Source organism: Etheostoma spectabile, chromosome 3, assembly GCF_008692095.1.
Source record: "Etheostoma spectabile isolate EspeVRDwgs_2016 chromosome 3, UIUC_Espe_1.0, whole genome shotgun sequence".
Classification (NCBI taxonomy): domain Eukaryota; kingdom Metazoa; phylum Chordata; class Actinopteri; order Perciformes; family Percidae; genus Etheostoma; species Etheostoma spectabile.
Genome location: NC_045735.1, coordinates 942,738 through 955,134, shown reverse-complemented (window position 1 = coordinate 955,134; position 12,397 = coordinate 942,738). Strand labels below are relative to the sequence as shown.

At 43.3% G+C, this 12,397-nt stretch overlaps 1 protein-coding gene and 2 non-coding genes across 4 annotated transcripts in view; 2 read left to right on the top strand and 1 right to left on the bottom strand.

The window, feature by feature from the left end:
• The window catches only part of zgc:85932 (calpain-3), a 25,488-nt gene extending 14,754 nt beyond the window's left edge, over nt 1-10,734 (top strand). For both annotated transcript variants that reach the window (XM_032509850.1, XM_032509852.1), the window contains exons 15-20: nt 262-326; nt 2,410-2,478; nt 3,466-3,544; nt 7,379-7,495; nt 9,342-9,400; nt 10,352-10,734. In XM_032509850.1, coding sequence (XP_032365741.1) covers nt 262-326; nt 2,410-2,478; nt 3,466-3,544; nt 7,379-7,495; nt 9,342-9,400; nt 10,352-10,378 — 416 coding nt within the window. In that variant the 3' untranslated portion in view covers nt 10,379-10,734. The remainder of the gene's footprint in view (nt 1-261; nt 327-2,409; nt 2,479-3,465; nt 3,545-7,378; nt 7,496-9,341; nt 9,401-10,351) is intronic.
• On the top strand, nt 690-762 carry trnak-uuu (transfer RNA lysine (anticodon UUU)). The gene has a single exon. It is a non-coding gene; the product is annotated as a tRNA-Lys (tRNA).
• On the bottom strand, nt 1,539-1,611 carry trnak-uuu (transfer RNA lysine (anticodon UUU)). The gene has a single exon. It is a non-coding gene; the product is annotated as a tRNA-Lys (tRNA).
• Nucleotides 10,735-12,397: the final 1,663 nt, after the last annotated feature.

Genomic DNA, 12,397 nt, shown 5'->3' with positions numbered 1-12,397 from the left:
CCCCCAACACAGCACCATCCTGCAACAAATCGCCGGATCACTTTTCTTGGTGTGAAGGGCCACTTAAACAGGCTATTTGAGGGTCATTAACATAACAGAATCATTATTCATGGGACTGATTGGTGCCACAGACTACAACCACCAGTTTTTAAAGCTGTACAAAGAGTCTCAGCCTCATGCGTAACACTTTTCTCACGTGATACTTGTATGTAACGTGTGCATGGTGACTTGTCCTCTGATGATCTGACTTGTTGTTCTCAGTGTTGGCTGGCAGTGAGAAGTTCTTGGCTCTGGAGCACTGCAAGAGCCTGGTGATCCTCATGGACGTATCCTTGAAAAGCACAATTATATACATACTGTACATCATGTATATGTCTGTATATTATATCTGTCTGTCATTATCTGCCTATGATATGTGTACAAGCACAGTCAGTGCCTGCACATTTCAGTGTTAACAGACTGATGACCTGACCACAAGAGATGTATAAAGAACGAGCAAGACAAAACGATGAAAGATAAGAACAGCACCGAAAACTTATTTATCACGATCAAAGTTGTTATGCAGCTCAATATGATTTAGGAGTATTGATGCCATGGTAGAGTTTTCACAGAGGTAGAGGTTTGTAGGCTGCTGGAGAATAATGTTACTCTGTGATTCTTTGTTCTCCCTGTTGATACCTGATGACAGAGCCTGGATAGCTCAGTCGGTAGAGCATCAGACTTTTAATCTGAGGGTCCAGGGTTCAAGTCCCTGTTCAGGCGATGCTAGTTTTAAGTTTCCTTGGAGCTGTAAAAACAGGAACATGTTCATTCTGACTGCTACTGTTATAAAGTAAACTACAGTACATCACAAATCCATTCACTAGTATTATATTTAGGGAACTCAATCATTGGCTCTGGTTTACTGTACTAAATGGAGCACACTTTACACTGATGGTCATAGAAAATTGTTTCTACATATAGTAGCAAGACATCGGCGCCTAGGTTGCTCCCATGTACAGAGGTTGACTATCTGACACAGCGGCCGCGGGTTTGACTCTGACCCGCAGCCCTTTGTTGCGTGTCATTCCCCCTCTCTCTCCACTTTCACATCTTCAGCTTTCCTATATTAATAAAGGCCTAAAATGCCCACCAAAAAAAACAATCTTTAGTAACAAGGAAACTTACCAATCCCTTTTAAGATTTAATCAGTTTTTTTGTAGGGCTTTATGTTGACAAGAATGCGTCAAAAATGTTGAAAATAATGATAATGAATTTAGTACTGACAAAAACGTCTGGGAAAGGCACAAAAATCTGTAAAACAACAAAAATGACAAAAAAAAAATGTAGAAAAAGGTAACATGCCATAATAATGTCAAAGAATTTACTTTTTCAATAAACCTTGACATGTTATGATGTGGTTCTGTTTTTCAAGTGTGGCCCTTAATTAAAAGATACTGCAATTGAGTTTTTGTAGCTGCAGTACACAGTCCAGAGTAGTCAGAGCTTCTGTAGCAGCTTAGAATCATCTTATTTCAGCTCCAAGTTAAATGTAGCCTCGCCTGAACAGGGACTTGAACCCTGGACCCTCAGATTAAAAGTCTGATGCTCTACCGACTGAGCTACCCAGGCTCTGTTATCTGCCATCAACAGTGAGATCAAAGAACCACACAATATCATTACTCTACTACACATACAGTACAGTACCTGAGTAAATGTACTTAGTTACTTCCCACCACTGTGACTCTATGTTGTTCTGCAAAAGAGCTCTGACTGGTGTTTCTCTTATTTTGTCCAACCCTTCTATATCAACGAGGGTAGGCTAAATAACAGAAACCTGGGTAACACGTTAAATGCAGTGTAATTCAACAGCACCTGGGGATCAACCCCGTTCTAAAAACACAAAGTGAACATGGAGGATTTATTTATTATTGATAGGGCTGGGAACCGAATTCAGTACTTTTTAGGCACCGACCAAATTGCCTCTAAAGTATTGAAAAAGGCCTCGTCATTCATTACCTAAAGAGCACATCTCATCAGCATCGTGGAGCCAGTAAGCATGCAGCATGCTTCTACCAACATCTAGTAATGATTGTGATTGGCTGTCGTAGAGACACTCAGGAAATACTCTGGAGCTGACGAATAAATACAAAGATTTGAATAATTTTAATGTTGTAATTTATTTCTTTTTTTCAAATGGATTTTCATAAAATTGGTATCGAAGAACATATTGTTCAGAAACCGGTATCAAAGTATAAAAATAATATAAAAAAAAGATTTGAACGACACACAGCCCTAGTTATTAGACTGTTTGTTTTATTTGGGGGGGTTACAATACTCTGCGTGTCATTGGCTCGGCCTCCGAGAGCCGTCACTGTTGAGGATTGTCTGTTTGTGCGTTTCCTTTCCTTGACCGGGGTGATTTTTCAGAGCCAAGGCAGCGCTCAGCTGACCTGGCCGGAGTTTCAGAGTCTGTGGGAAAAGATCATGAGGTGGACGGTGAGGCTCTAAACACACCATGCACCCCAACATGGACGCTGTCTGTGTGTAGATGTTCCTGCTCGAGCTTTTACTCCCTAAATACTCTAATCCCTAAATGATCAGCCATGTAATATCAAAGAGAGACCAAAAGAAATGTCAACATGACAAAAATTAAAACAGATGTTCAGATTTGTATTGAAAAACATTTTTTAAAAAGGTGCCCTGCAACACAAAACTGTTTTTACTTTTACATTTTTTTTGAATATGTTAGGTCCATACGTGTTTGTGTTATGTGGTGAATGTGAAAAATAACAGGAAATAAGAGGAGAAATCGGGCCAATTACAAAAGCTGGTCACTCTGATGCCATGTTGCCTGAGCTCATTACTATTCATGAGCTCACCCAGTTGTACTGAGCAAAGGACACTGATAGCCAGGCTCTCATTGGCTAGCTGTTAGCCAATCAGAGTCAAGCAGCTTTGCTCAGTGAATATTAATGAGAACTGGCACAAATCAAGCTAAGTCTTCCTGCAGGCTTTCTATACCACGCTAGAATGGCTTGAAACAAGGTAACCAAGGCATTTTTTCCACATTTTTTTTCCCATCTAGTAGTCCATGTTAGAAGTTCAGACATTATCACAAAGTAATGAAATACGTGTGGCAGGGCCCCTTTAACAAGGAGTCCTCTGTGATGCTGTGTATTGCTTACTGAGCACTGCACTGAACAACCGCACTGTCATTTCAATTTTAAATCCAACATACTGGATAGAAACCATCCAGGTTTCATTCTCATGTTGCTCAGGAGATAGTCACAAATCCCTTAAGTGAAGATGGAAATAATTGGGCAATGCTTGTATTACTTAAATGATTCAAAAAATATGTAGAATACTCTTTTGTTTCATCATAGGACATACTCCATGTGTTCATCAGAGGGTCAGAAAACAAGCACAGGGTGTCTGTGTATATGTACTCTTTCATGCATTCAGTAAGTAAATGTCTCTCCCCAGGATATCTTCCTGGTGTTTGACAGGAACAAATCAAAGCGCCTGGAGTATCAGGAGGTGGCCCCCGCTCTGAAGGCAGCAGGTAGGACTCAGCACCCACAGCCACGGCCAGTAATAGATCATTCATTCCCACTTAACCCTCGTGTTGTCATTGGATAAAAGCGTCAGCTAAATGACGTGTACTGTAATGCATCCCGGTTTATTTTGGGGCAGTTTGGTTGAAGAAACCCATATTTCTGTCATGAAAAACTTTTAAAAAGGGTCAAATTTGAACCGAGGACAGCACCAGGGTTAAACCATGCGCTGCATCTGTGTGTTGCTCATGGGTCACATGGGTGCAACTGTCACCTGCTTGAAAAACTCATGTGACCAGCAGGGGGAACCACAACACCTCTTCCCTGCTGCTCTTTCCCATTGGAGGAAGTAACTTGTTACATTTAGAGCTGTAACAAGTCCAAATGTCGCTGCGCAATTAGTTATTACAGAAATAATGTAATGAAGAAAAAGCAGTCCCACCAATAATCACTTCTATAATTACAATTTGGCACATCTAAACAAAATCAGCAATTACCAGCCACACGCCTTCAGACCTGAGCTAATGTTAACACTTACATTTAATTGCCGTTAAAAAAAAACTGTGATTATGTAAACAACGTCGTAATAAAGCAATTGTGTAATAATACAGTAATTCAAGAATTATAGAAATACTATATAATTAAATGATTAGATTATGAATCAAAATCAAGTCAAGTAATATTAAGAACATGAATAACTCAGATTTAGTTGTTGCTTTTGTATCAACAGATCCTTTTAATTGGTTTGTGGCTGAACCCCTAAATTCTCATGTTCCTCTACTGTTCATCATCCATTAATGATACCGGCTCGACTCGGCTCGGCTCGGCTCGGCTCGGCCCGGCCGCGGAGCCCCGTCCTCCTCTTTCCATTACAGATTAGTACCGCCTCATGCGTGAGGCGAGCAAGGCAGGTCGTCATAGCAGGAAACTGCTTTGAGCTAACGCGACACACAGAACGTCGTAGGTGTGTTGCTTTTGGTTCGCGGCGTGGGGTTGTTGCCACGGCCAGAAGACACATTCAGTTTCTAAAGAAGCTGGAGGCAGCAACAACAACAAAAACCGCTGGCTGAACTACTTAACCCTTGTATGGTATTCGGGTCAAATTGACCCATTTCAAATTTTTACAAGAAGAAGAAGTACATTTTTTTTACCTGAAAATCAACGGCCTCTCCTCATTTCCTGTGAGGAACATGTTTTCCTGACTCAATTCAGAAAATTATTCTAGATATGACCACTTACGTTGTTTTCCATAGTGGATTTTTAACATGAGTTATGACCTTATGACAACAAACGAACCCCACTTCCATTTGTAATTGTGTTCTAGTAGAGACTGATGCATTCCCTAAACACATGTTATCCCAATTGTTTGAAATCGAGATGAAGACGATATTTGTTAATAGATTATGAAGTAAATTTTTATTTCAGAATTGTTTTTAAAACCCCAAAGAAGTCACGGGTCAGTTTGACCCGAGGGACACGAGAGGGTCCCCAAAGTGAAGACAACACGAGGGTTAAACACGGCGGGATTGTTCAAGACACAGATGACGCAGCCATTAGTGACGATTCTCTCCACCAATCAGCAGTCTGCAGCCATTAGTGACGATTCTCTCCGACCAATCAGCAGTCTGCAGCCATTAGTGACGATTCTCTCCGACCAATCAGCAGTCTGCAGCCATTAGTGACGATTCTCTCCGACCAATCAGCAGTCTGCAGCCATTAGTGACGATTCTCTCCGACCAATCAGCAGTCTGCAGCAATTAGTGACGATTCTCTCCGACCAATCAGCAGTCTGCAGCCATTAGTGACAATTCTCTCCGACCAATCAGCAGTCTGCAGTGATTAGTGACAATTCTCTCCGACCAATCAGCAGTCTGCAGCGATTAGTGACGATTCTCTCCGACCATCAGAGTCTCAGCAATTAGTGACATTCCTCCGACCATCAGCAGTCTGCAGCAATTAGTGACGATTCTCTCCGACCAATCAGCAGTCTGCAGCCATTAGTGACGATTCTCTCCGACCAATCAGCAGTCTGCAGCGATTAGTGACAATTCTCTCCGACCAATCAGCAGTCTGCAGCGATTAGTGACGATTCTCTCCGACCAATCAGCAGTCTGCAGCAATTAGTGACGATTCTCTCCACCAATCCAGCTCTGCGCTTATGACGATTCTCTCCCCATCAAGCTGCGCAATATGACGTTCTCTCCACCAATCAGCAGTCTGCAGCGATTAGTGACGATTCTCTCCGACCAATCAGCAGTCTGCAGCGATTAGTGACGATTCTCTCCGACCAATCAGCAGTCTGCAGCAATTAGTGACGATTCTCTCCGACCAATCAGCAGTCTGCAGCGATTAGTGACGATTCTCTCCGACCAATCAGTAGTCTGCAGCGATTAGTGACGATTCTCTCCGACCAATCAGCAGTCTGCAGCAATTAGTGACGATTCTTTCCAACCAATCAGTAGTCTGCAGCAATTAGTGACGATTCTCTCCGACCAATCAGCAGTCTGCAGTGATTTGTGTGCTCTAAACCTCGTGTGCAGATACCAGGGACTCTTTTTCATAATGGAAAACCAAAAACAGCGAGTTGAGTTGAGGAGGTACCATGTAGTGGAAAGATGCCATACATCTACAGTCAGTGGTGGAATGTAACTGAGTACATTTACTCACTTTACCTACACTTACTTAGTGTAAACTATGGATGCACCAACTCCAGATTTTTGGGTTCGGCTGTGTAAGGATAAGATTCTGCCGAGTCCTACTCCCACCCTCAGTCCGTTACCATGGTAAAGACATTAATGGAGTAAACAACGTCCTGTGCTGTGACTGTCCTTTCTTTGCAGTACCTGCAGTTGCTGTGTGTTGGCTGCTGCTGTCTGCAGATTCCTTCACACACAACTCGTATTCTTTCGGATGTTTCATCTGCAAAGCTTGTAACCACGGCGCTGCTGTGTATTGTTTAGGGTCCTCGCCACCACCAGACTCATCGGCTTTGCAAATTGAACACGTATTCCGACTCGCAGCGGCTTCTTTTCAAGGTCAAGGTCAAAGTTTTATTTCTATAGCACATTTACAAACAGTCGCTACTGCCCCAAAGTGCTGTACAAATATAGAAAACATAAAATAAAAGCATAGTAAATAACCGGAAAAACACATCTAAAAGAGAATAAGCCCCCAAAAAAAAGACAGTTAACAACAGTTAAAAACTTTGCTCAAATCAACAACAATAAAATGTCACAGCTCGGCTCGTGTTAAAAGATGAGTTTCTAAGAGTGATTTAAAACCCTCAATAGAGGAAGCTGCTCTAAGGTTGAGAGGGAGAGAGATCCAGAGCTTAGGACCTGCCACTGAGAAAGATCTGTCCCCTCTGGTTTTCAGTCTGGTCCCGGGACAGTCTAAAAGCACCTGGTCCTGGACCTGAGTGCTCTGACTGGAGTGTGCAAAATCAGCAAATCAGATACATATGATGGTGCCAGGCCATCAAGAGCTTTAAAAACAAACAATAAGATCTTAAAACGGATTCTAAAACAAAAAAAACTGACTTGACTGAAAGTACCGCCAAACGTCACTTTTTCTGCTCACAAGTTCCATTTTGTTACTTTTCTCACAGCCTACGACGTTGAACGGTCCACTTACTTTACTTAAACACCGTCCCGTAACCAACGGCGCCCAGTGCGAGTGTAGGAAAACACATCTAAAGTCGCCCAAACAAAAAGCCCAATACTCGGCCAAATCTGAACCCTGGATTGCGTGCGTCCCTGCTGTAAATAAAAGATCTGAGTACTTCTGGGTTTGGCTGGTTGAACCTGCTGAATAAAGTGATTGATTGAGTCTCTCCTCTCCAGGCATCGTGGTGGATGATCTGATAATCCAGCTGGTCGGACTGAGGTACACGGAGCCAGACTTGACCGTCAGCTACCCCGGCTTCCTGTTCCTGCTGATGAAGCTGGAGACCATGATCCGTAAGGGAGGGACACGGGGAACCAGGGGGGGGGGGGATGTAACTAAAGCTGTATGTAAAGTACATTTACTCTCTACTGTACTCAAGTTCAAATATCAGATACTTACAGGTACTTGACTTCTTCTCATGCCGCTTTCTACTTCTACTCCGCTACATCTCAGAGAGGGATAGTGTACTTTTTACTGCGCTACATTCTTTTGACAGCTTTAGTTACTTTACAAATCAAGAGTTGTGCACGCAAAACACATGAAAAAATTATAAATTATAATTATAAAATCTGATGTTTTATTCTAAATGAAACTAGCCAACGATAAACCGGCCTACAAGTCAGGCTGAAATGATTAGATCATTATACGCAACACACACACACGCAGATACACACACACACGGACAGATACACACCCACCCACCTCACACAACGCATATACACACCCACACCCCACACACACTGACATATACCACACTATCACACACACACCAGATACACACCCACACACGACACGCGTACACACACACACACGGACACTACACACACACTCACGATACACACACACACACACACACACACACACACGACACACTCAACACACCCACACACACACACACGGACCAACACTCACACACACGACAATACACACACACACCACACCTCACACAACGCAGATCACACACACACACACACACGACACACACTCACACAACACACAGGACAGATACACACACACTCACACACTCATACACACACACACACACGCAAACACACACACACACACACACACCAATACACATCACACACACACCGCAGATACACACACCCCAACACACACCCGCGATCACACACGTACACACACACACACACACAACAGGACAGCATACACACACACTCGCAGCATACCACACACACACACACACGACAGATACAAACACACTCACACAACGCAGATACCACACAACACACACACACACACGGCCAATACCACAAACACACACACCCGCAGATCACACAACACCACCCTCAGATCACACAACACACATACACACCAGATACACACACACACACCAGATACACACACACACACCACACACACACACAAGACAGATACACACACACACGCAGATACACACACACTCCACACGCAGATACACACACACACACACACATACCCACGACAGATCCACACACACACACACACACACACACACACACACACCACACACCCACAGATACACATTTTGAGCCTTTCCAGTTTCTGAAATGGGAGAACTTATAAACAATATACAACTTGTCACATTTGATGTTTTTTTATATATTTATATTTTATATTTATATATATTTTAGGTGTCTAAAATATACTTTTACTTTTAATACTTTAAGTACATTTTCCTAACGATACTTACTTTACAACGCAGGACTTTTACTTGCAACACAGTATTTTGTACAGTGGGGTATTAGTACTTTTACTAAAGTAAAGCAACTGGTTACAGTGCTCAGGAAATGCAAAGCAGCTGGATGATACAGATTTAAAGTCCATCCAAACTAATTTAATCCAACATATCGTCCCGGGTAATCACCACGACAACGCTGAGATGTACAGTTGCACGGGAAGAGGGACGGAAGAGGAGAAACGATGGATGAGTGAGGAGATGAAAGGAAGAAGAAGAAGAGAGGTGGCTGAGAGGAGAGAGAGAGAGAGAGATTTTCAGGCAGAAAACAGAGAGAGAGACGATGTTTAATGAAGAAAAAGCAGGAAGAAATAGAAACAGAAACACTTACTTGTCTATGCAGATGCAGATGATTCAAAGTCAACTTTATTGTTCATTGTTTTTGTCTTTTTGTCGTCTTGCAGACAAATTTCAAGCGTACGACATAGTGGGATCGGGAAGCGTGACCATGAACTACAAAGAGGTATGACCGTGGGTTTCTATCTGAACAACTACACTGACACTTCCTCCTAACGGACTTCAGATACTTTGGAAAGACAGTTAGGAGAAATACAGCAGTAGACGTAGCAGGTGTGATGTTTTACTTTTATAATGTGAGTGAGATAAAGCTGCTGAGTGTGACGCTCTACAGCGATGTGAACATCACCTCGTTAGAGATGAGAAGGCTAATGCATGACAGTATCATTTTGGGTTATTTGTTGATATAAAAAATATATCAATCGGATCAAAGCCATATTTGTCAAGATTGAGACAACTGGTGGCAGTAGCTCAGTCGGGTTGGGAACCGGAGGGTCACTGGTTCAAGTCCCCGTATGGACCAAAAAGTACGGTGTGTGGACTGGTGGCTGGTGAGATGCCACTTCACCTCCTGGGCACTGCCAGGTGCCCTTGAGCAAGACACCGTACCCCCCCAACCGCTCAGGGCGCTGGTTCCGCTGGCAGCCACTCACTTTGACATCTCTCCATTAGTGCATGTGTAGGTCCTGAGCATGTGTGTGTGTGTGTGTGTGTGTGTGTGGTTCAGGCCTGTGTGTGATTACAAATAAAAGTGGGGACACAGTGTGTACATTTTAATTTCCCCACTGGAGATCAATAACCAGATTTAAAATTAAATTAAATTAAAGTCTGAGGACATAGAAAAACCAAGACCGGACTCGAGGGCTACATCAAGTAATCATAATAGGTTTTTGGGATGGGTTGCACTGGCCACTTTTGATTATTAGGGGGGGTAAATTATACATTTGAAAGCAGGTGAGTTTTCTTTTTTTAAACCTCTTGTTATTGAGAAATATAACACAATATTACACGCAAAACAACCCCTTCCACCCCGTCCCACCCCGTCCCCCCCCACCCCGTCCCGCCCCGAGCAGGTGAGTTTTTAACTAAATGCTTTCTGTTCTCTGATTGGTTCCAGTGGCTCCACATGACCTTGTACAACTGACCACTCGGACGGATGCTTCGGGGATTTCCGTTGTTGAGGCTTGTTTTCTGCTGCTCTCCTCTGATTTCCATACATCATTTTATTTTGCATACAGTGTGTAGGACAGTAGATGTACAGATGTGTTTAATGATAGGAACATGTAGCAATAACAGAGATGTTTTAGATGCCATTTATATTTCCTCTTACGTCAGATAGTCAAACAGTAGCAATAGGAACTCCTTCCAGTGTTGTAATACTGGTTCAATGGAAGCAGTGCTGCTCAAGTCCACAACATTTACATCAGGAGTTATCATCTCCTGTTCTTTACTGCAGCTGTGATATGTGTTTATTCAAATAAAAATAAAAATGTGATCACAGAAAGAGAGTCTCTTCAGTCGTGAAAACACCCGGGGTCAAAGGTCAAAGCAAGATGGGGGAGCTATGAGGAAGAGGATGGTTGGGACTTTGCTGGTGGTCCCCTCGATGATTTAATGAATGAAAATGCAAAAATACACACACACAGCGAGAATATTAATCCAGAAACATCAGATATAATCAACACTTTGATATTGCGTTAACAATGGGTTGTTTGTTGGATATGTACAAACTGGATTTAGGAGCTGGTAGAATACACACACACTCACACTCACACACACACTCACACACAAGCACACTCACTCACACAAACACACACACACACACACTCACACACGCACACAATCATACACAGACACACACACACAAACACACACACTCACACCACACTCACACTCACAACACACTCATAACACTCACACACACACAACACTCAATCATTCACAGACACACACACACTCACACAAACACCCACACACTCCCACACGCACGCTCACTTACACACACAAAAACACACAAACACTCACCCACACACTCACTCACTCACACACTACTCACGCACTCAACACACACACACACACACAACTTACACCGAACACACACACTCACACAAAACAACCCACACTCCACACACAACACACACACACACACACACACACACACTTACACGCTGAACACACACACTCACACAAAACACCAACCAATACACACTCCACACACACACCTCAAACAGTCACACACACGTCACACACACACACACACACACACACTCCACACACACTCACATGTTGAACACACACACACACACTCTCACACAGTCACACACACACACTCACACAAACACAAAAACACACACACACACACACACACGCTGAACACAAAACACTGATTGAGTTTTTGTGCCTTCTGGGTAAACATCACCTAGATTTGGGACTCAACTTGTCTGTGTTGAGCCCCTCTTTGGGATGAATAAGTTTCTCCTTCCAATCAGTGAGCCCGGACTCACGCTGACCAATCACAGAGCTTGGTAGCGGCGCTACATCAGAGCTGAGGATGGCCCTGCTACAGGGCCCTGGTCTATAGGCTGCTCCGGGAGCCGCGGTGACACTAATTGACCAGGACAGCCTGAGGATGACCTACTTCTGGAGGTGGCTCCTGCAGGCGGGACCGTCACCCTCCAACGCCGCCCCAGCCTCCGTGTGACGGGTGATATCTGGTTTATGAGCGTCGGTCCCGTGGGTCAGGGGCTCTCTAACGATCTGGATCACGACCTCTGGAGGGTCCACCAGCTGGACGTGAATCAACTGCTAAAGATGGACTTTACCTTTTCGGCTTATTTCATTTTTTTTTTATCACCAGAAGAGGCCGAGGATTCCTGGAGACCTGGATACTATTTCATATTTTACAGGAAAAGGATTTTAAAAGTGAGAATAATCAAGGACATCAAGCAACTCCTGGTCCCACATCATCATCATCATCATCATCATCATCAGAGAAGCCCCGACCCTCAGAGCCACTCATTTTACTTTTCTATTGTGTGTCTGTTTCTACCAGTTCCTTTTCAAGGTTATTTTGCAGCACCTCCATGACTGTAGCTGATTTGGTTTTTTTTGTGGTCTTGTGTGTCTTTTTTTAGTTTTACACATATGAGTGCCTTTTTATGTG